The sequence below is a fragment of the Heptranchias perlo genome, chromosome 8 (assembly GCF_035084215.1).
Source record: "Heptranchias perlo isolate sHepPer1 chromosome 8, sHepPer1.hap1, whole genome shotgun sequence".
Lineage (NCBI taxonomy): Eukaryota > Metazoa > Chordata > Chondrichthyes > Hexanchiformes > Hexanchidae > Heptranchias > Heptranchias perlo.
The window spans coordinates 46,688,875-46,709,159 of record NC_090332.1 but is presented as its reverse complement, the minus strand read 5'-3'; the positions used below and the strand labels follow the sequence as shown (position 1 = coordinate 46,709,159).

General features: G+C 44.2%; 1 protein-coding gene across 2 annotated transcripts in view; it reads left to right on the top strand.

The window, feature by feature from the left end:
- LOC137324598 (protein transport protein Sec23B) overlaps nucleotides 1-20,285 on the top strand; it is a 71,935-nt gene that overhangs the window by 37,686 nt on the left and 13,964 nt on the right. For both annotated transcript variants that reach the window (XM_067989076.1, XM_067989075.1), the window contains exons 11-17: nucleotides 687-767; nucleotides 1,341-1,430; nucleotides 5,731-5,837; nucleotides 15,521-15,674; nucleotides 15,786-15,863; nucleotides 17,067-17,228; nucleotides 19,545-19,631. In XM_067989076.1, coding sequence (XP_067845177.1) covers nucleotides 687-767; nucleotides 1,341-1,430; nucleotides 5,731-5,837; nucleotides 15,521-15,674; nucleotides 15,786-15,863; nucleotides 17,067-17,228; nucleotides 19,545-19,631 — 759 coding nt within the window. The remainder of the gene's footprint in view (nucleotides 1-686; nucleotides 768-1,340; nucleotides 1,431-5,730; nucleotides 5,838-15,520; nucleotides 15,675-15,785; nucleotides 15,864-17,066; nucleotides 17,229-19,544; nucleotides 19,632-20,285) is intronic.

Below are 20,285 nucleotides of genomic sequence, written 5' to 3'. Positions count from 1 at the left end.
AATTTTGCTGTCTAAATTCTCGTTTCATTTCAAACTGCTCTCACTTGGAGCAGAGTGTAATTTCAGTAATGAACTGCATTCTCAGTTCTACTTACCAGCATTAGGGCAGACACAGGACAAAAAAAGGGGGGAAATGCGATGGTAGTGCCAGTATATTGAAGCTTCCAAAGGCAAGTCTTAGAACGGATTGAGACCATTTGGGAGGGAAAACACAACAGGTTACATTTATATGTAGGAATGCAACTGCAGTTTTCTGGTTGAGCATTGAGTCTGCAGGAAGATTGACTGATAGCTGGGAGTCACAGGCCTGTCCATCACACTATAGAACAGCAGAGAGACGCAGAACAGCCATCCACCTTCACTCCCCAAAGCCAAAGCTCCAGGAAGAAGTGGATCCACCATCAGAAACTGAGGAAAAGATGATGGCAGGGTCAAGGGGAGAGGAGCTGCCAGTAGCTGCTGAAAGAGTGTATGGACGCAGCGCTGGGGCAGGAAAGGCAGCCCCTCTCTCTGTTCGCACACGCTTTATAGTCATGTGGGTCTTAAAGTATGTGAATGTATGGTGTCTGATACACTGCAACTTTGCATTTTACTAATTGTTATTGTTTCAGAAATAGATCTGTGAGAAAAAGGACTTTGCAGATTCACTAAACTGACTCCCATCTCAAATATTTTATTTCCTTTAGACAACCAGAGAACTGAAGATTGCTGGAGCAATTGGGACCTGTATCTCTCTGAACTCCAAAGGCCCTTCTGTGTCTGAGAATGTAAGTTTGAGTTTATTCTGTATAGGTACATGGAATATGTAACTACTCAGCGTTTTTTAAAATGTTATTTAAAATGGGGCTAGTATTTCTTCAAAAGCAAATGACCAGCTGATGACTTCAACTTTGATTATGTGCTTTTTGCTTTCTACTCAATGAAGCTTTTCATTTATCTGTTGATTTAAAAAAAAACCCACAGCTTTGAACATCAGATAACCATAATCAGTGATAGAGCATGATAATCAGAAAACATTTCATAGTCTTGCCATGAAACTAAGTATCAAGAGAAAAGTAACATCAATGTGCAGATTCTCTAGACGGGGTGTAAAGGCAGGTTAGAATTATAAACCGTTTAAGACTTTTAAAAACAATTACTTTAGATTTTTTCTTAATTTTCTAATCAATGCAAATGTTGCTGTACTTAATTACTGGAAGACTATTTGAAGCAACTAATCTGTTTTTGCAGTAGGTTTGATGCGCTCCCAGGTATTTTTTTCATTGTGAGTTTGAAGCATATATGAACAATTCAAGTAGACATGTATTTGGATAAGTTTTCACAATGTTTTGTTTGTGTAGGAGCTGGGTGTGGGCGGTACATGCCAGTGGAAAGTTTGCAGCTTGGATCCCTGCACTACCCTGGGGATCTACTTTGAAGTAGTAAATCAGGTGAGCCTTGCTCAGCTTTCTCTCTCTCTCCTTTGTGCAAAAATGTCAGGTTGGAAATTCCCTCCATTCACAAGCTGATTTTTTTTCTCTACCATTATAGATTATCCAGTAGTTATGATGCACTTAGATTTCTAAAAAGCCTTGATGAAGTTTCTCATGAAAGCCTGCTTCTAAACTGAAAGGAGTGGGAATCCAGGGCAAAATGTGGGTGTGGATAACAAATTGGCTGAAGGAAAGAGCACAGCGGGTTCTTATTAGGGAAGTGATGTCAGGGTTGGTGGAAATATTGAGTGAAGTGCCTCAAGTATCTGCTCCTAATAAATACACAATTTCGATTCAGAAACCCAATGCCAACTGGTTGAATTCACTGTTGATTCTAAATTGGTATCAGTTGAATCAGAGGAAGCAGCCAGAGACCTTAAAAGGAGTTGGATAATATCCCCAAATAAGTGGCATGTGAAAGACAAGAGCTTGCATCGTATCATGTCCTCAGGACATCCCAAAGCACTTTACTATGAATGGATTCCTTTTTTTAAATGAAGTGCAGTGCCTGTTCATTTTTTTTTTAAAAAGGAATCCATTTATAGTTCCTGTTGATCCGTAGACAAATGCGGCAGTCAATTTGCACATAGCAAGGTCCCTTGAACATCACATGAGTGACTAGATAATCTACAGCTTGAGTACTGTGTTCAGTTTTATTCACAACATAAGGAAATGTATAAGCCTGGAAGGTAGTGCAGAGAAGAGGCACGTGGCTGATCCATGGTGTCCAAGGATTGAGTTATGAGGAAAGACTGGATCAACTCAGGCTATTTGGCCTTGAAAGGAGGCAAATGACAAGAGACCTCAAAGTATCCAAGATATTGAAACAGTATAAATAAGCTAAACCTGGAGCACTGCTTTAAGGTAAATCAAAACACTAGATCAAGGGCATGTGTACAATTGGTAAAGGGGCCCTTTAAGGCAGAAATAAAACCATAATCAATAAATTGATCAATTTTAAGTTTTCCGATGGTTTAAATAACCCCTCTAGTGCCGGTTGCAGCATTTGTTAACTGAATGTTTTTCCCATTGAAATATTAGCATGTTCAGCATTTTTTTTCTTTTTGATATGACTGTAAACTCCCTCTCTTTCTTTCTCTCTGCATGATTCATCAACTGAGGCTAAGCCTAACCTGTTTTGCCAGTTCTGCCCAAGTTCGATGGTAGGAGGTGAATATATTCAGCATAGGGTTGAATTCTTCTCAAATGTTTCTCTTCCCTACAGGAAAGCGGTAGTGATTAAGATGTTGAGGGAAACATCTAACCACTGCTATGGGACCATGCATTAGTGCTTCAGTGCACTGTGTTGCCTTACTGCTAATTGCAGCCTGTCTTTTTGTTCCCATGATTTGGAAAAACAATGATAGGTTATTTATGTTTCAAATATTTAGGATAAGATTGAATTGCAAAAACGTAAACAGAAAATATCTGTATGTTACATTACATTTTCTTCCTTCCCACAATTGGCTCTCCATATACTGTGACCTAGTTAAAGAAGAGTGACTGTGCTTGTGCTTCTGCCAGTTCCACTCCTTTTTACTAGTCAAAAGGAGATAAACAGGAACAAGTGTAATTTACCCTCTAATTTTCCTTCCCTCGCTTCCTTTGGAAAAGTGCCCGGCTTCAGCTAGGGGCATATGATGAGTAATGGGAACTTATCAGAAGGGGAGTCTTGGATGAGAATGTATACTATGCCAGTCTGTGGCATCAGTGTGCCGTGCTTACATTGAATATTAATATTTGAATAAAGTGGGAAACTTTACTCTCAAACTGAGTTCTAACCCATGTAAAATGGCACTAGTTTAGGATTATAGAGCTTTAAAGTAGTATGTTTTTGGAACTGTGTGAGTATAGGAACATATAGGAACAGGAGTAGGGCATTCAGCCCCTCGTGCCTGCTCCGCCATTTGATAAGATCATGGCTGATCTGTGATCTAACTCCATATACCTGCCTTTGGCCCATATTCCTTAATACCTTTGGTTGCCAAAAAGTTATCTATCTCAGATTTAAATTTAGCAACTGAGCTAGTACCAATTGCTGTTTGCGGAAGAGAGTTCCAAACTTCTACCACCCTTTGTGTGTAGAAATGTTTTCTAATCTCGCTCCTGAAAGGTCTGGCTCTAATTTTTAGACTGTGCCCCCTACTCCTAGAATCCCCAACCAGCGGAAATAGTTTCTCTCTATCCACCCTATCTGTTCCCCTTAATATCTTAAACTTCGATCAGATCACCCCTTAACCTTAAACTCTAGAGAATACAACCCAAATTTGTGTAATCTCTCCTCGTAACTTAACCTTTGAAGTCCGGGTATCATATTAGTAAACCTACGCTGCACTCCCTCCAAGGCCAATATGTCCTTCTGAAGGTGCGGTGCCCAGAACTGCTCATAGTACTCCAGGTGCGGTCTAACCAGGGTTTTGTATAGCTACCAAACATCAAAAGTGTCGTGCAGTATTTCAATGTTCTCCTGGCTGGCCTTCCATCTTCCACCCTCTGTAAACTTGAGCTCATCCAAAACTCTGCTGCCCGTATCCTAACTTGCACCAAGTCCCGTTCAGCCATCACCCCTGTGCTCACTGACCTATATTGACTCCGGTCCAGCAACGCCTTGATTTAAAAATTCTCATTCTTGTGTTCAAATCCCCCCCTATCTCTGTAACCTCCTGCAGTTCTACAACCCACCAAGAACTTTATGTTCCTCCAACTTTGGCCTATTGTACGTCCCCCACTCCCTTTGCCCCACCATTGGCGGCCGTGCTTTCAGCCGTCTAGAATCATAGAAGGGTTACAGCATGGATGGATGCCATTCGGCTGAGTCTGCCAGCTCTATGAGGAGCATTCCAGCTAGTCCCACTCCCCCGCCCTATCCCCGTAGCCCTGCAAATTTTTTGCTTTCAAGTACTTATCCAGTTCCCTTTTGAAGTCCATGATTGAATCTGCCTCCAGCACCCTCTTTGGCAGTGCATTCCAGATCCAGATCCTAACCACTCGCTATGTAAAAATGTTTTTCCTCCTATCAGCTTTGGTCTAGGCCCTAAGCTCTGGAATTCCCTCCCTAAGCCTCTCTGCCTTATCCCCTATCTCTCCTCCTTTAAGACTCTGCTTAAACCTACCTCTTTGACCAAGCTTTTGGTCACCTGTCCTAATGTTTCCTTCTTTGGCTCGGTGTCAATCTTTGTCTGTTTATGCTCCTGTGAAGTGCCTTAGGATGTTTTATTATGTTAAAGGTGCTATATAAATGCAAGTTGTATTGGCTCAGTGGTAGCACTATCAGCTGAGTAAGAAGGTTGCAGGTTCAACGCCGCGCACTACAGGACTTGAGCACCTGTTCTGGGCTAACATGTTAGTGGAGTGCTGCACTGTCTGAAGTGGTGCTATCTTCTGGATGAGCCATTAAACCGGGACATTAAAGATGCCATGTCAATATGTGGAGAAGAACAGCGGAGTTCTTTGTGTTCTGGCCAACAACTATCCCTCAACCAACATCACCAAAAACAGTTCAACTGGTTATTTATCTTAATGCTGTTAGTGTGACCTTGCTGTGTTCAAATTGGCTGTCGCGTTTGCCTCATAACAACAACAGTGACTACACTGCAAAAAAAAAAGTACTTCCCTTGGCTGTGAAGCACTTTGGGATGTCCTGAGGATGCAAAAGGTGCTTTATAAATGCAAGTTTGCTTCTTTCTCTGCAGTAAGATAGATCAGGGTATTATTTTCGTCTGAATTTTCTCAAATTCAACCAACTTAGGAGTTCATTGTAAGCTATTTGTCAAGTAACCAGATCTTTCAGTTAATCTTAGTGAAACCAGTCTGACTGATTTCACTGTGTATATTTAAGGTTAGTAATGATGGCTGCAAAGTTCTCAAAATTCCATGGGTAGATTTCAGTTGATGTAAATTTACCAGCATTTGATTGCATTCCCAAGATTTTATCCTTTCAAATGTGGGTGTCTCTGGAGAGAACAGGTTGGACTATGTAACAGGGTGGAATGCTGGTGGCTACAGGCTTGTCACTGGTGCTTACAGAGGTGAAGAATTAAGAATATCATATAAGCATATTATGCAACATTCATGTGTGGCTTGTTGTGTAATGGTGTAATTGTTTGTTTGTGTGCATCAGTATGCTAAATAAGCCCAGCAACAATAATGAGTTCTGTGCCGATTCTGACCGACATATTTAAATGCTTTATTAAAAAAGTACCCTCTTTGATTTTCATTGATACAAAGTTTCTTTTCAACTTGTGATATAATTTTGCAGCATAATGCACCAATCCCTCAGGGTGGACGTGGCGCTGTCCAGTTTGTTACTCATTACCAGCATTCCAGCACTCAGAGACGCATCCGAGTTACTACAGTAGCCAGAAAGTAAGTTTGCTTCAGGTCCTCTAATGCATAAATGTTTTGTATGGCCTCTTTAATCCAAATATCATACGATATTTGGATTATGCTTTAGACCATGAAAGTAATTTTTCTTCTCTGTAGTAATTCTTTAATTCAAGTTGCACTCACGTTTGTTAATTTTATACTCATCTGTCACTAAGTAATAACCTTCTTAGATCTATATTGTATATTTCTCATCATTTTAAGGGCTTTTCTAAATGAATTTTCTCAAATGAAATTCTGTTCACTTCTGTGATTTTTTTAAAATTCATTCATGTGGGCGTCACTGGCAAGGCCAGGATTTATTGCCCATCCCTAATTACTCTTCAGAAGGTGGTGTTGAGCTGCCTTCTTGAATCGCTACAGTCCGTGTGGTAAAGATTCTCCCACAGTGCTGTTAGGTAGGGAATTCCAGGATTTTGACCCAGCGAGGATGAAGGAACGGCGATATATTTCCAAGTCGGGATGGTGTGTGATTTGGAGGGGAACGTGCAGGTGGTGTTGTTCCCATGTGCCTGCTGCCCTTGTCCTTCTAGGTGGTAGAGGTCGTGGGTTTGGGTGGTCCTGTCGAAGAAGCCTTGGCGAGTTGCTGCAGTGCAACCTGTAGATGATACACACTGCAGCCGCAGTGCGCCGGTGGTGAAGGGAGTGAATGTTTAGGGTGGTGGATGGGGTGCCATTCAAACAGGTTGCTTTGTCCTGGATGTTGTCGAGCTTCTTGAGTTTTGTTGGAGCTGCACTCGTCCAGGCAAGTGGAGAGTATTCCATTACACTCCTGACTTGTGCCTTGTAGATGGTGGAAAGGCTTTGGGGAGTCCGGAGGTGAGTCACTCGCCACAGAATACCCAACCTCTGACCTGCGCTTGGAGCCACAGTATTTATGTGGCTGGTCCAGTTAAGTTTCTGGTCAATGGTGACCCCCAGGATGTTGTTGATGGGGGAATTCATTGATGGTAATGCCGTTGAATGTCAAGGGGAGGTGGTTAGACTCCCTCTTGTTGGAGATGGTCATTGCCTGGCACTTGTCTGGCGCGAATGTTACTTCCAACTATCAGCCCAAGCCTGGATGTTGTCCAGGTCTTGCTGCATGCGAGCACGGACTGCTTCATTAACTGAGGGGTTGCGAATGGAACTGAACTCAGTGCAATCATCAGTGAACATCCCCGTTTCTGACCTTATGATGGAGAGAAGGTCATTGATGAAGCAGCTGAAGATGGTTGGGCCTAGGACACTGCCCTGAGGCATTCCTGCAGCAATGTCCTGAGGCTGAGATGATTGGCCTCCAACAGCCACTATCATTTTCCTTTGTGCTAGGTATGACTCCAGCCACTGGAGAGTTTTCCCCCCTGATTCCCACTGACTTCAGTTTTACTAGGGTTCCTTGGTGCCACACTTGGTCAAATACTGCCTTGATGTCAAGGGCAGTCACACTCTCCTCACCTGGAATTCAGCTCTTTTGCCCATGTTTGGACCAAGACTGAGGTCTGGGGCCGAGTGGTCCTGGCGGAACCCAAACTGAGCATCGGTGAGCAGGTTATTGGTGAGTAAGTGCCGCTTGATAGCACTGTCGACGATACTTTCCATCACTTTGCTGATGATTGAGAGTAGACTGATGGGGTGGTAATTGGCCGGATTGGATTGATCCTGCTTTTTGTGGACAGGACACACCTGGACAATTTTCCACATTGTCGGGTAGATGCCAGTGTTGTAGCTGTACTGGAACAGTTTGGCTAGAGGCATGGCTAGTTCTGGAGCACAAGCCTTCAGCACTACAGCCGGGATGTTGTCGGGGCCCATAGCCTTTGTTGTATCCAGTGCACTCAGTCTTTTCTTGATATGACGTGGAGTGAATCCAATTGGCTGAAGACTGGCTTCTGTGATGGTGGGGATCTTGGGAGGAGGCCGAGATGGATCATCCACTCAGCACTTCTGGCTGAAGGTGGTTCAAACACTTACGCCTTGTCTTTTGCACACACGTGCTGGTCTCTGCCATCATTGAGGATAAGAGCGTCCTCTTCCCGTTGTTTAATTCTCCACCACCATTCACGACTGGATGTGGCAGGACTGCAGAGCTTTGATCTGATCCATTGGTTGTGGAATCACTTAGCTCTGTCTATAGCATGTTGCTTCCGCTGTTCAGTATGTAGTCCTGTGTTGTAGCTTCACCAGGTTGGCACCTTATTTTTAGGTATGCCTGCTGCTGCTCCTGGCATGCTCATGTATACTCCTCATTGAGCCAGGGTTGATCCCCTGGCTTGATGGCAATGGTAGAGTGAGGAATATGCCGGGCCATGAGGTTACAGATTGTGCTGGAATACAATGCTGCTGCTGCTGCTGATGGCCCACAGCACCTCATGGAGGCCCCGTTTTGAGCTGCTAGATCTGTTCTGAATCTATCCCATTTAGCATGGTGATAGTGCCAAACAACACCTTGGATGGTGTCCTCATTGTGAAGTCAGGACTTTGTCTCCACAAGGACTGTGCAGTGGTCACTCCTACCAATGCTGTCATGGACAGATGCATCTGCGACAGGTAGATTGGTGAGGACGAGGTCAAGTAGGTTTTTCCCTCGTGTTGGTTCGCTCACCGTCTGCCGCAGGCCCAGTCTGGCAGCTATGTCCTTCAGGACTTGGCCAGCTCGGTCAGTAATAGTGCTACCGAGCCACTCTTGGTGATGGACATTGAAGTCCCCCACCCAGAGTACATTTTGTGCCCTTGCTACCCTCAGTGCTTCCTCCAAGTGGTGCTCAACATGAAGGAGGACTGATTTATCAACTGAGGGAGGGCAGTAGGTGGTAATCAGCTGGAGGTTTCCTTGCCCACGTTTGACCTGATGCCATGAGATTTCATGGGGTCCGGTGTCAATGTGGAGGACTCCAAGGGCCAATCCCTCCTGACTGTATATCACTGTACCACCACCTCTGGTGGGTCTCTCCTGCCGGTGGGACAAGACATACCCAGGGATGGTGATGGAAGAGTCTAGGACGTTGGCTGAAAGGTATGATTCTGTGAGTATGGCTATGCCAGGCTGTTGCTTGACTAGTCTGTGGGACAGCTCTCCCAATTTTTGGCACAAGTCCCCAGATGTTAGTGAGGAGCTTTTTGCAGGGTCGACTGGGCTTGGCTTGCCTTTGTCATGTCCGGTGCCGAGTGGTCCGATGCTGGGTGGTCCGTCCGGTTTTGTTCTTATCACTTTTTGTAGCGAGATTGTACAAATGAATGGTTTGTTAGGCCATTTCAGAGGGCGATTAAGAATCAACCACATTGCTGTGGGTCTGGGGTCACATATACACCAGACTGGGTAAGGACGGCAGGTTTCCTTCCCTAAAGGGAATTAGTGAACCAGATGGGTTTTTACAACATTTCATGGCCACCATTACTGATATTAGTTGTTTTTTTTATTTATTTAATTGAATTTAAATTCTCCAGCTGCCGTGGCAGGATTTGAACTCATGACTCCGGATTATTTGTCCAGGCTTCTGGATTACTAGTCCAGTAACATAACTTCTGTGCTATCGTACCCGATTCAATGTTTCTAACTTGCAGCCCTAAATCCCAGAATCATCCCTGCTGCTTTTTTCTTGGACAGTTGAATCACATTGAATCACAGAATGATACAGCACAAAAGGTGGCCATTTGGCCCATCGTGCCTGTAAAGAGCTATCCAATTAGTCCCACTCCCTTGCTCTTTCTGCAAAGCCCTGCAAGTTTTTCCACTTCAAGTATTTATCCAATTCCCTTTTGAGAGTTGTTATTAAATCTGCTTCCACCACCCTTTCAGGCAGTGCATTCCAGATCATTACAACTCCCTACATAAAAAAAAAATGTTTCCTCATGTCACCTCTGGCTCTTTTGCCAGTTACCTTAAATCTGTGTCCTCTGGTTACTGACCCATCTGCCACTGGAAACCGTTTCTCCTTATTTACTGTATCAAAATCCTTCATGATTTTGAACACCTCTATAAAATGTTCCCTTAACCTTCTCTGCTCTAAGGAGAACAGATTCTCCAGTCTCTCCATGTAACTGAAGTCTTTCATCCCTGGTACCATTCTAGAAAATTTCCTCTGCAGCCTCTCTAAGAGCTTGACATCCTTCCTAAAGTGTGGTGCCCAGAATTGGACTCAATACTCCAGCTGAGGCTTTTATAAAAGTTCAGCAGAACTTCCTTGCTTTTGTACTCTATGCCCCTTTTGTACTCTATGCCCCTTTTTATAAAGCCAAGGATTCCGTATGCTTTTTTAACCGCCTTCTCAACTTGTCCTGCCACCTTCAAAGACTCATATACGTACACCCCCAGGTCTCTCTGTTCCTGTACCATTTAGTTTATGTTATTATAGTCTTCCTACCAAAATGAATCACTTCACACTTCTGTGTTAAATTTCATCTGCCATGTTTCTGCCCATTTTACCAGTCTGTCTATGTCCTCCTGAAGTCTGTTACTACCCTCCTCACTGTTTACTACACTTCCGAGTTTAGTGTCATTTGGAAACTTTGAAATTATGCCCTTATGCCAGAGTCCAAATCAGTTGACCCCTGGGGGACACTACTGCACACTTCCCTCCAGTCTGAAAAACAACCTTTCACCACTACTCTCTGCTTTCTGTCCCTTAGCCAATTTTGTATCCACGCAGAAACTGCCCCTTTAATCCCATGGGCTTCAATTTTGCTGACAAGTCTAATATGTGTTACTTTATCCAACGCCTTTTGAAAGACCACATACACATCAAATGCACTTCCCTCATCAACCCTCTCTGTTACTTCGTCAAAGAACTCAATCAAGTTAGTCAAACACGATTTGCCTTTAACAAATCAGTGCTGACTTTCATTTATTACGGACAATTTTCTGAATGTTAACTATTTCAACTTGTAATTCAATGTTCTTGAAATCTAGTTCAGTATTTGATTAGTTTTCCTAACTTTCACACAGACTAGATTTTATTCGTTCATGGGATGTGGGTGTCACTGGCGAGGCCGGCATTTAGTGCCCATCCCTAATTGCCCTTGAGAAGGTGGTGGTGAGCCAACTTCTTGAACCGCTGCAGTCCGTGTGGTGAAGGTTCTCTCAGTGCTGTTAGGAAGGGAGTTCCAGGATTTTGACCCAGCGACGGTGAAGGAACGGCGATATATTTCGAAGTCGGAATGGTGTGTGACTTGGAGGGGAACGTGCAGGTGGTGTTGTTCCCACGTACCTGCTGCTCTTGTCCTTCTAGGTGGTAGAGGTCGTGGGTTTGGGAGGTGCTGTCGAAGAAGCCTTGGCGAGTTGCTGCAGTGCATCCTGTAGATGGTACACAATGCAGCCACTGTGCGTCGGTGGTGAAGGGAGTGAATGTTTAGGGTGGTGGATGGGGTGCCAATCAAGTGGGTTGCTTTGTCCTGGATGGTGTCGAGCTTCTTGAGTGTTGTTGGAGCTGCACTCATCCAGGCAAGTGGAGAGTACTTTTAGTAAATGATCCTTAACCCTAAATCATCTCTACTGTGTACCTGCTTGTTGATTCCAGCACTAATATAAATTATTCTACATTAAAATTATGTGCCAGTCCTTAGCCCATTTATATAATACCTTTCTGTGTCTTCTATGTCTTCCTTACATTTGTCACCTGGCTCGATATTAGCAAATCTGTATAACTAAAAGTTTTATGTCTAGTGCACATCTGTAGTGCGTGGGAAAAATATACATCACACTTGAAAGTGTCATATGGCACACGTCAAAGTGTAATACATGCAAAGTGTCCACCATACTTGCAGCTGATTGACTCATATCATATTCATAAAAAAGCAACCATGATGTGGAGATGCCGGTGATGGACTGGGGTGGACAAATGTAAGGAATCTTACAACACCAGGTTATAGTCCAACAAATTTATTTTAAAATCACAAGCTTTCGGAGATTATCCCCTTCGTCAGGTGAATGAGTGAAAAGGTTCTCAAATCGCATATCTTATACTAGGCTGGGACAGCATCACACCAATCAAAAGGTGTCGTCGTTATTCAAACAGGCCAGTCACGGAGAACAGCACGTCCCAGTACACTGGATATACATTGTGTCAATTACACAGACAGACAGAAAGAAACCCAAATGGCAGAGAGAGAGATAATATTAAAAACATAACATGTCACCCGAGCACAACGCAACGCCATCAATGCTCTCAAGACCAACCGCAACATCGTCATCAAACCAGCGGACAAAGGAGGAGCCATTGTCATACAGAACAGAACGGACTATTGCAAAGAAGCATACCAACAACTGGACAACCAGGAACACTACAGACAGTTACCCGCAGATCCGACCAAAGAACACACCCACCAGCTCAACAAACTGATCAAGACCTTCGATCCAGACCTTCAAAGCATCCTACGTGCTTTCATCCCACGTACTCCCCGCGTGGGAGACTTCTACTGCCTCCCAAAGATACACAAAGCCAACACACCCGGACGTCCTATCTTATCAGGCAACGGAACCCTGTGTGAGAACCTCTCTGGATACGTCGAGGGCATCCTGAAACCCATCGTACAGGGAACCCCCAGCTTCTGTCGCGACACTACAGACTTCCTACAAAAACTCAGCACCCACGGACCATTTGAACCAGGAACACTTCTCACCACGATGGACGTCTCGGCACTCTACACCAGTATCCCCCACGATGACGCCATCGCTGCAACAGCCTCAGTACTCAACACCAACAACAGCCAATCTCCAGACGCCATCCTACAACTCATCCGCTTCATCCTGAATCACAATGTCTTCACCTTCGATAACCAGTTCTTTACCCAAACACACGGAACAGCCATGGGGACCAAATTCGCACCCCAATACGCCAACATTTTCATGCACAAGTTCGAGCACGACTTCTTCACTGCACAGGACCTCCAACCAACGCTATACACCAGATACATCGACGACATTTTCTTCCTATGGACCCACGGCGAAGAATCACTGAAGAGACTACACGATACCATCAACAAGTTCCATCCCACCATCAAACTCACCATGGACTACTCCTCAGAATCGGTTTCTTTCTTGGACACACAAATCTCCATCAAAGACGGGCACCTCAGTACCTCACTCTACCGCAAGCCCACGGACAACCTCACGATGCTCCACTTTTCCAGCTTCCACCCCAACCACGTCAAAGAAGCCATCCCCTATGGACAGGCCCTACGAATACACAGGATCTGCTCAGACGAGGAGGAACGCGATGGACACCTACAGATGCTGAAAGACGCCCTCGTAAGAACGGGATATGACGCTCGACTTGTCAATCGACAGTTCCGACGGGCCACAGCGAAGAATCGCATAGACCTCCTCAGAAGACAAACACAGGACGCAACCAACAGAGTACCCTTCGTTGTCCAGTACTTCCCTGGAGCGGAGAAACTACACCATGTTCTCCGCAGCCTTCGACATGTCATCGATGACGACGAACACCTCGCTAAGGCCATCCCCACGCCTCCACTACTCGCCTTTAAACAGCCACCCAACCTCAAACAGACCATCGTTCGCAGCAAGTTACCCAGTTTTCAGGAGAACAGCGTCCACGACACCACAACCCTGCCGCGGCAACCTCTGCAAGACATGCCAGATCATCGACACGGATACCACCATCACACGAGAGGACAACACCCACCAGGTACATGGTTCATACTCCTGTGACTCGGCCAACGTTGTCTACCTCATACGTTGCAGGAAAGGATGCCCCGGAGCATGGTACATTGGCGAGACCATGCAGACACTGCGACAACGGATGAACGGACACCGCGCAACAATCGCCAGACAGGAGGGTTCCCTCCCAGTCGGGGAACACTTCAGCAGTCAGCCACCGATCTTCGGGTAAGCGTTCTCCAAGGCGGCCTTCGAGACACACGACAACGCAAAATCGTCGAGCAGAAGTTGATAGCCAAGTTCCGCACCCATGAGGACGGCCTCAACTGGGATCTTGGGTTCATGTCACGCTACACGTAACCCCACCAGCAAAAAGGGGAAAAAAAGTTATGTTTTTAATATTCTCTCTCTCTCTCTGCCATTTGGGTTTCTTTCTGTCTGTCTGTGTAATTGACACAATGTATATCCAGTGTACTGGGACGTGCTGTTCTCCGTGACTGGCCTGTTTGATTGGTGTGATGCTGTCCCAGCCTAGTATAAGATATGCGATTTGAGAACCTTTTCACTCATTCACCTGACGAAGGGGATAATCTCCGAAAGCTTGTGATTTTAAAATAAATTTGTTGGACTATAACCTGGTGTTGTAAGATTCCTTACATGAAAAAGCAACAAATCACTTAATTAAACAATGTTCATTGCCTCAAATATTACTACCCAGGTAGGAAAACTACCAATTAAAAACGAGCATGCAAGAAAATTACCAATGCTAGAAACAACAAACAACTGCCAATAAACAACTAGCAAGGAGAATGATATTTCAAAATATTTTTTTGAAAATGCTTTCAGCCACCATTTTGGTTTAGATTAGATTAGTGACATAATACTAAAAATAAGATTTGTAATATAATAAACACCTAAAATAATTCCCACAAAAAACTTCAGATTTACCCACAAAATTGTCTTTGTTCTGTTAAAAATCAGTTTGATAAGTTTTGTCCCCAGCGGTGTTCTCTCTCTGGTGTGGGTCTAAATTTTGCTCCTTTCCTGGAAGATTTGTTGTTCAGCTGAGCCTTCCCTTCTGATATTTTTGAGCCCTCCGTAAATGCACAGCCTCCTTCTTCCCCATGTTCTGTTCCTTTTTAAATGCCTAGATGGGTCTGTGCTGACTGGTTGGTTGCTCCTTCCCAAGTTCAGCAATTCTGCTCTCAGTCCAAACAGGCCTGCCCTACGACAGAAGACTACATTCCTGACCTAGACGAGCCTGCCCCAGCTGCTACACTTCCAGTCCAGGCATCCACCTAAGTCCTCCAACTCCATTCTCAGCTGGTGCCCAGAAGAAAAACCACAGAAGCCTAGTTTTATAGTAAACTAGAAGTTCCCTCCTCCATATCATTTATAAATAGTGTTAACAGCAGGGAGATTAAAACATGCCCTACAGAACTCAGTTAATCACCTCAACACTCCCTCCCTGTCGTTGCTACCTGCTTTCTACTTCCAATCAGCTAGTTTATCTGTCATTAATTCCATGAACCTTAATCACCTCTAACAAGCTTGTATATCAAACTTTATCAAATGGCTTCTGAAAATACAAGATGATTATATATCCAGTGCACTAATTCAGTTCCTTAAAGAATTTTGCTTTTTGATATAACATCTTTTGCTTCAAAAAACATCTGCTAATACATTCTCCTGTTACCTCTGTGCTTTTTTCATAAATATTGATGATGGTCCCATAAAATCCTCTTGAGCATTTTCCCCACTATAGATATCACACCAACTAATTCCCTGCTGTTCCAGCTTGGCCAACAATAATATAACCCAAATCACAAGAGTTTCCTGGCTGTGTCTACTATGTCTATGGAGCATGATCAATTCTGGTATTGGAGGGGGTAATGGAGAAAGAATGACCATTTTTAACCTACTTAATCACTTTATTTTACAATATAAAAGTGCTGCATTCATAATAATGACATTATGAACTGTATTTCACAATGTAAACAAAACTGTTGGAAACGGGGGTGGTCAAAATGAAATTTTGCCTGCTGATAATACTTGCTTTGATCCTTAGCTGGGCAGATGCACAGAGTCAACTCCAGCATATAGAAGCTGCATTTGATCAAGAAGCATCAGCTGTACTGATGGCAAGACTGGGAGTTTTTAGGGCTGAGTCTGAGGAAGGCCCAGATGTACTTCGTTGGTTGGACAGGCAGCTAATCCGACTGGTAAGGACACCAAGTACCTATGTTCAACCCAAAAAGGCAGTTGAGCGTTTTTAAATCAGGAATGTACCAACTATAAACCCACTAATTACTTTCTCCCCCCTTTTCCATCAGTGTCAGAAGTTTGGCCAGTTCCACAAAGATGATCCTAACTCCTTCAGACTTTCGGAAACATTTTCTCTTTATCCACAGGTAAATAAGATAATAAAATAGATTGCTCAGAGGATATGTAAAATTAGAATCCTAAAATGTAAAAAAAGTGTTCTGCAGGATAACCTGTGAAAATGGTCTCGAACAAGGAGATATATGTGAAACACGCTGCAGATCCTTCACAAAACCTATTCTTGAAGATTCAGTTGCAGCCATGTTTTGGAGGGTTTTTTTTCTTTTTCAAATAGGTGGAGAGTACCTTTTGAGAGCAAACATAAATGACTTCTAATAATACTTTTTTAAAAAAATGAAAGCTCCCTTGTTGATTCAGTTGCTAATTGCATTGTGCGAAGTGATACTGAGACATACAGACTAGGGATGCCCTAGATTCCGTCCTTGGGCTATGCTGAGTGAGCTGATCTCAGCCATAGCTGTGATGGGATGTTATATTTAACCTAAGGATGGGGATTAATCAGCTGGTGACTCCAATGGAATGTGTGTACTTGAACTGGTTAAAGGAATGGTCTTGGATGTAATTTCATCCCCTCTTAAAATGGGTGACTGGCCTACCAAAATTGGCTAGGCTCACACATGATGATTAGCAATTTGGGAAAGGTACAAAGGGGTGCTGGTGTTGTGGAACTGTAGCCCAGTATAAATCAGCACCTTCAGGAGAGATGGGGAGAAAATGAGCAGGCTCTGTCTACTGTGCCTATATAGCAGGGTCGATACTGGTATTAGAAGAATAGCTATGCAGTGGTCTGTAGAATTTATTAATAGCTTAGAATGTTGTTAGGAGGTGCTTATCTATCCTTTGAGTTAGTTGCTGTCTCTGCTTCCTCCTATAATTCAGAAACATTCAGAAAATGTCAAACAGATCTCAAGGAATGCGTGAATGGGAGAGTCGCTTTGAATGAGGGAAGGTCTTTTAGAAATTAAGTTCTACCCAGAAAGACACTTTTATATAAAAAAAAATCTACAAGAGATTTCTATTTATTTCAGTCCAGATGCTGCCTCGAGGAGACCCATCATATCATGTCTTCTGGCCAGAAGGATCTGCACAATTGACATGTTCAGGTCCTCCTCCAGCCAACTGGGATAGGCACCTTTCTTCCTCCTGGATGCTAATTCTGTCACTAAAGCTCAGCCCGGGCAGCTTCCTTGTGCATGATTTTATAGAAAGCACAAATGTATTCTGACTTATCCTGTGATGCTTTGAGTAACTTTTCTATGTTGTCGTTTTAGTTTATGTTTCATCTGAGAAGGTCCCCTTTCCTTCAAGTTTTCAATAATAGCCCCGATGAATCGTCGTACTACCGCCATCATTTCATGCGACAGGATCTAACGCAGTCTCTCATCATGGTTCAGCCTATTCTCTACTCCTATTCTTTCTATGGACCCCCTGAGGTGAGTTTTGGTACAAAGTTGCTGGAGACCAGGTTTATTCCACAAGTGAAGGATACTGCATAACTCAGATCTGAAGTCTTTATACTCAAAAGTACTATCCTATTTATGTCTTAAATACACAACTTTTATGTGGCATTGTTTTAAAACAAATTAAGCCTGAAAGATCCCTGGTTTGAGGTGTTACCTGATCTCAGCCAGAATGGCGGTGCGATGTATAATTGGCCTCTGCACCTGGGTTAGTGAGGGGGGAATAGTCAGGTTATTAACCCTGACTATGCAATTCATGCTGGAACTGCATGTACATTAACAATAGATTCCGGCTCAGTTGTGATGCCTGTCCTTGTGGTAGAAAAACCTGTTGTCATTCATTGTTGAGGCTAACTCATGACAATGGCCACTGAGACGAGATACCTGTGTGGACTAGAGCCCCTGGTACTGTAATCCAGCAAAAAGACAACCCCTTTAGGAGGCAAGAGGAGGAAAGGCAATTGGAACACATGTAAGGAGGTATGTATCCTGTTGCATATTGCATACTGTATTCTAGTGAGGTACACTGCGTAGCTCATGGTTTTTCTCAGTGTATATTTATATTCTTTTCTGGTACCACACACTTCTGTGTTGTAAGTACGGTAGCCAAAAATAGACACCATGCTCCCATCTTTATATTCTCCAATATTTCTATAGAGTGTTAATATACTCCTCCAATTTATCTCCTGCCATGAAGGCTACAAACTAACGGGAGCTCATATAAACAAAAAATAAAATATTGCAGATGCTGGAAATCGGAAACAAAAACAGAAAACTCTAGACACATTCAGCAGGTCAGCCAGCGTATGTCAAGAAAACGCGAGTCAGTTGACGTTTCAGGTACAAACCCTCAGAAATGAAAGATATTATAGATGAACAGCATTTAAGAAGGAACCAAACAAGAGAAGAGGAGTGGGGATGAACACAACAGCCACACGCACAGGAAAAGACATAGTGACCTGTAAAGTGCTACGATAAGTGGTTAAAGAGCAGAAGTGATATGCACAGGAGATAGAAGGAGGCATAATGAGACAAATAAAAGACATATACAGAACACTTGGAATGTGAGAAGAGCTTTTTTTTTTATTCGTTCATGGGATGTGGGCGTCGCTGACGAGGCCAGGATTTATTGCCCATCCCTAATTGCCCTTGAGAAGGTGGTGGTGAGCCATCTTCTTGAACCGCTGCAGTCCGTGTGGTGAAGGTCCTCCCACAGTGCTGTTAGGAAAGGAGTTGCAGGATTTTGACCCAGCGACGATGAAGGAACGACGATATATTTCCAAGTCGGGATGGTGTGTGACTTGGAGGGGAACGTGCGGGTGGTGTTTCCATGTGCCTGCTGCTCTTGTCCTTCTAGGTGGTAGAGATCGTGGGTTTGGGAGGTGCTGCCGAAGAAACCTTGGCGAGTTGGTGCAGTGCATCCTGTAGATGGTACACACTGCAGCCACAGTGCGCCGGTGGTGAAGGGAGTGAATGTTTAGGGTGGTGGATGGGGTGCCAATCAAGTAGGCTGCTTTGTCCTGGATGGTGTCGAGCTTCTCGAGTGTTGTTGGAGCTGCACTCATCCAGGCAAGTGGAGAGTATTCCATCACACTCCTGACTTGTGCCTTGTAGTTGGTGGAAAGGCTTTGGGGAGTCAGGAGGTGAGTCACTCGCCACAGAATACCCAGCCTCTGACCTGCTCTCGCAGCCACAGTATTTATGTGGCTGATCCAGTTAAGTTTCTGGTCAGTGGTGATCCCCCAGGATGTTGATGGTGGGGGATTTGGCGATGGTAATGCCGTTGAATGTCAAGGGGAAGTGGTTAGACTCTCTTATTGGAGATGGTCATTGCCTGGCACTCGTCTGGCGTGAATGTTACTTGCCACTTATGAGCCCAAGCCTGGATGTTGTCCAGGTCTTGCTGCATGCAGGCTCAGACTGCTTCATTATTTGAGGGGTTGCGAATGGAACTGAACATTGTGCAATCATCAGCTAAAGGGGGATAGGTCAGTAGAATGGGATGCATGAAAAACTGGAAAAGTGGGTCAGGCTCCAGCGGCCCAGGAGTCTGGTGGAAGAAATAAGTAGGTCAATGCCAAGGGTGCAATCTACCCTGCCAGCAGTGTTCCGCGGGGGAGAGTAGGGGTGTCCATCCTAGTACCAACCCACTCGTCGCCTCCATCTGCACTGGAGCCTGCTTGGGAGCTTAGTATTTCTGCAGAATAAATATATATCAGTATTTGTGTAACAGAGGTCTTGTTTGTCTTTAGTAATGATGATAATCATTCATTCAACGTTGTCTTTCAGCCAGTGCTTTTAGACAGTAGCAGCATCTTACCAGACCGAATACTCCTCATGGACACTTTCTTCCAGATTGTTATCTATCACGGAGAGGTTAGTATTCAATGAAATAGTATTAGAAAATGTAATTCTGTCTATACTGGCTTTTTTTTTTTTAGGTGTTTGACTGATAATTTGCAGAAAATCACTCTAGAGTTTACATCATTTCACACCAACTTGATAGACCAGGAGGTAAATTTTAACCCCCAAGAACGGGTGGGTTGGGGGCAGGTGAGAGATTAAAATGACAGCTTTTTGGAGCGGGACGGCATTCCGGCTCCAACTCACCCACTTCTGAGTTTAACCCAGGCAGATTTGTATGTGTGTGGACAGCAAACACCAGGAAGTCCCGCCCCCACTCAAAGCCTGCGGGCCGATGCTTTAAAGGGCAACGTACTTCATTGAAATACTTGAGGTACTTAATATTTTGTGTATTGGAATAATAAAATGACCTTACCTGTTCAGGTTTCCCATAATTTCCGAATCCCATGAGGTGAATGCCTTTATTGCACTGCTTGTGGGCCCGGAGGAGCAGGAGTGCTTCTTCCAGGCCCAACAAGCATCACCTGGCTAACAGGAACCCAGCGATCGGCCGCCCCTCATCCCCGCTGCTGACTGACACCCCCACCCCCGCTCCGATTTTTTTTTTCCATGTCCGATAATTTCTTTCTCCCTCCTGCCCCCTTCTCTGATTTGCAGCTCCTTTCA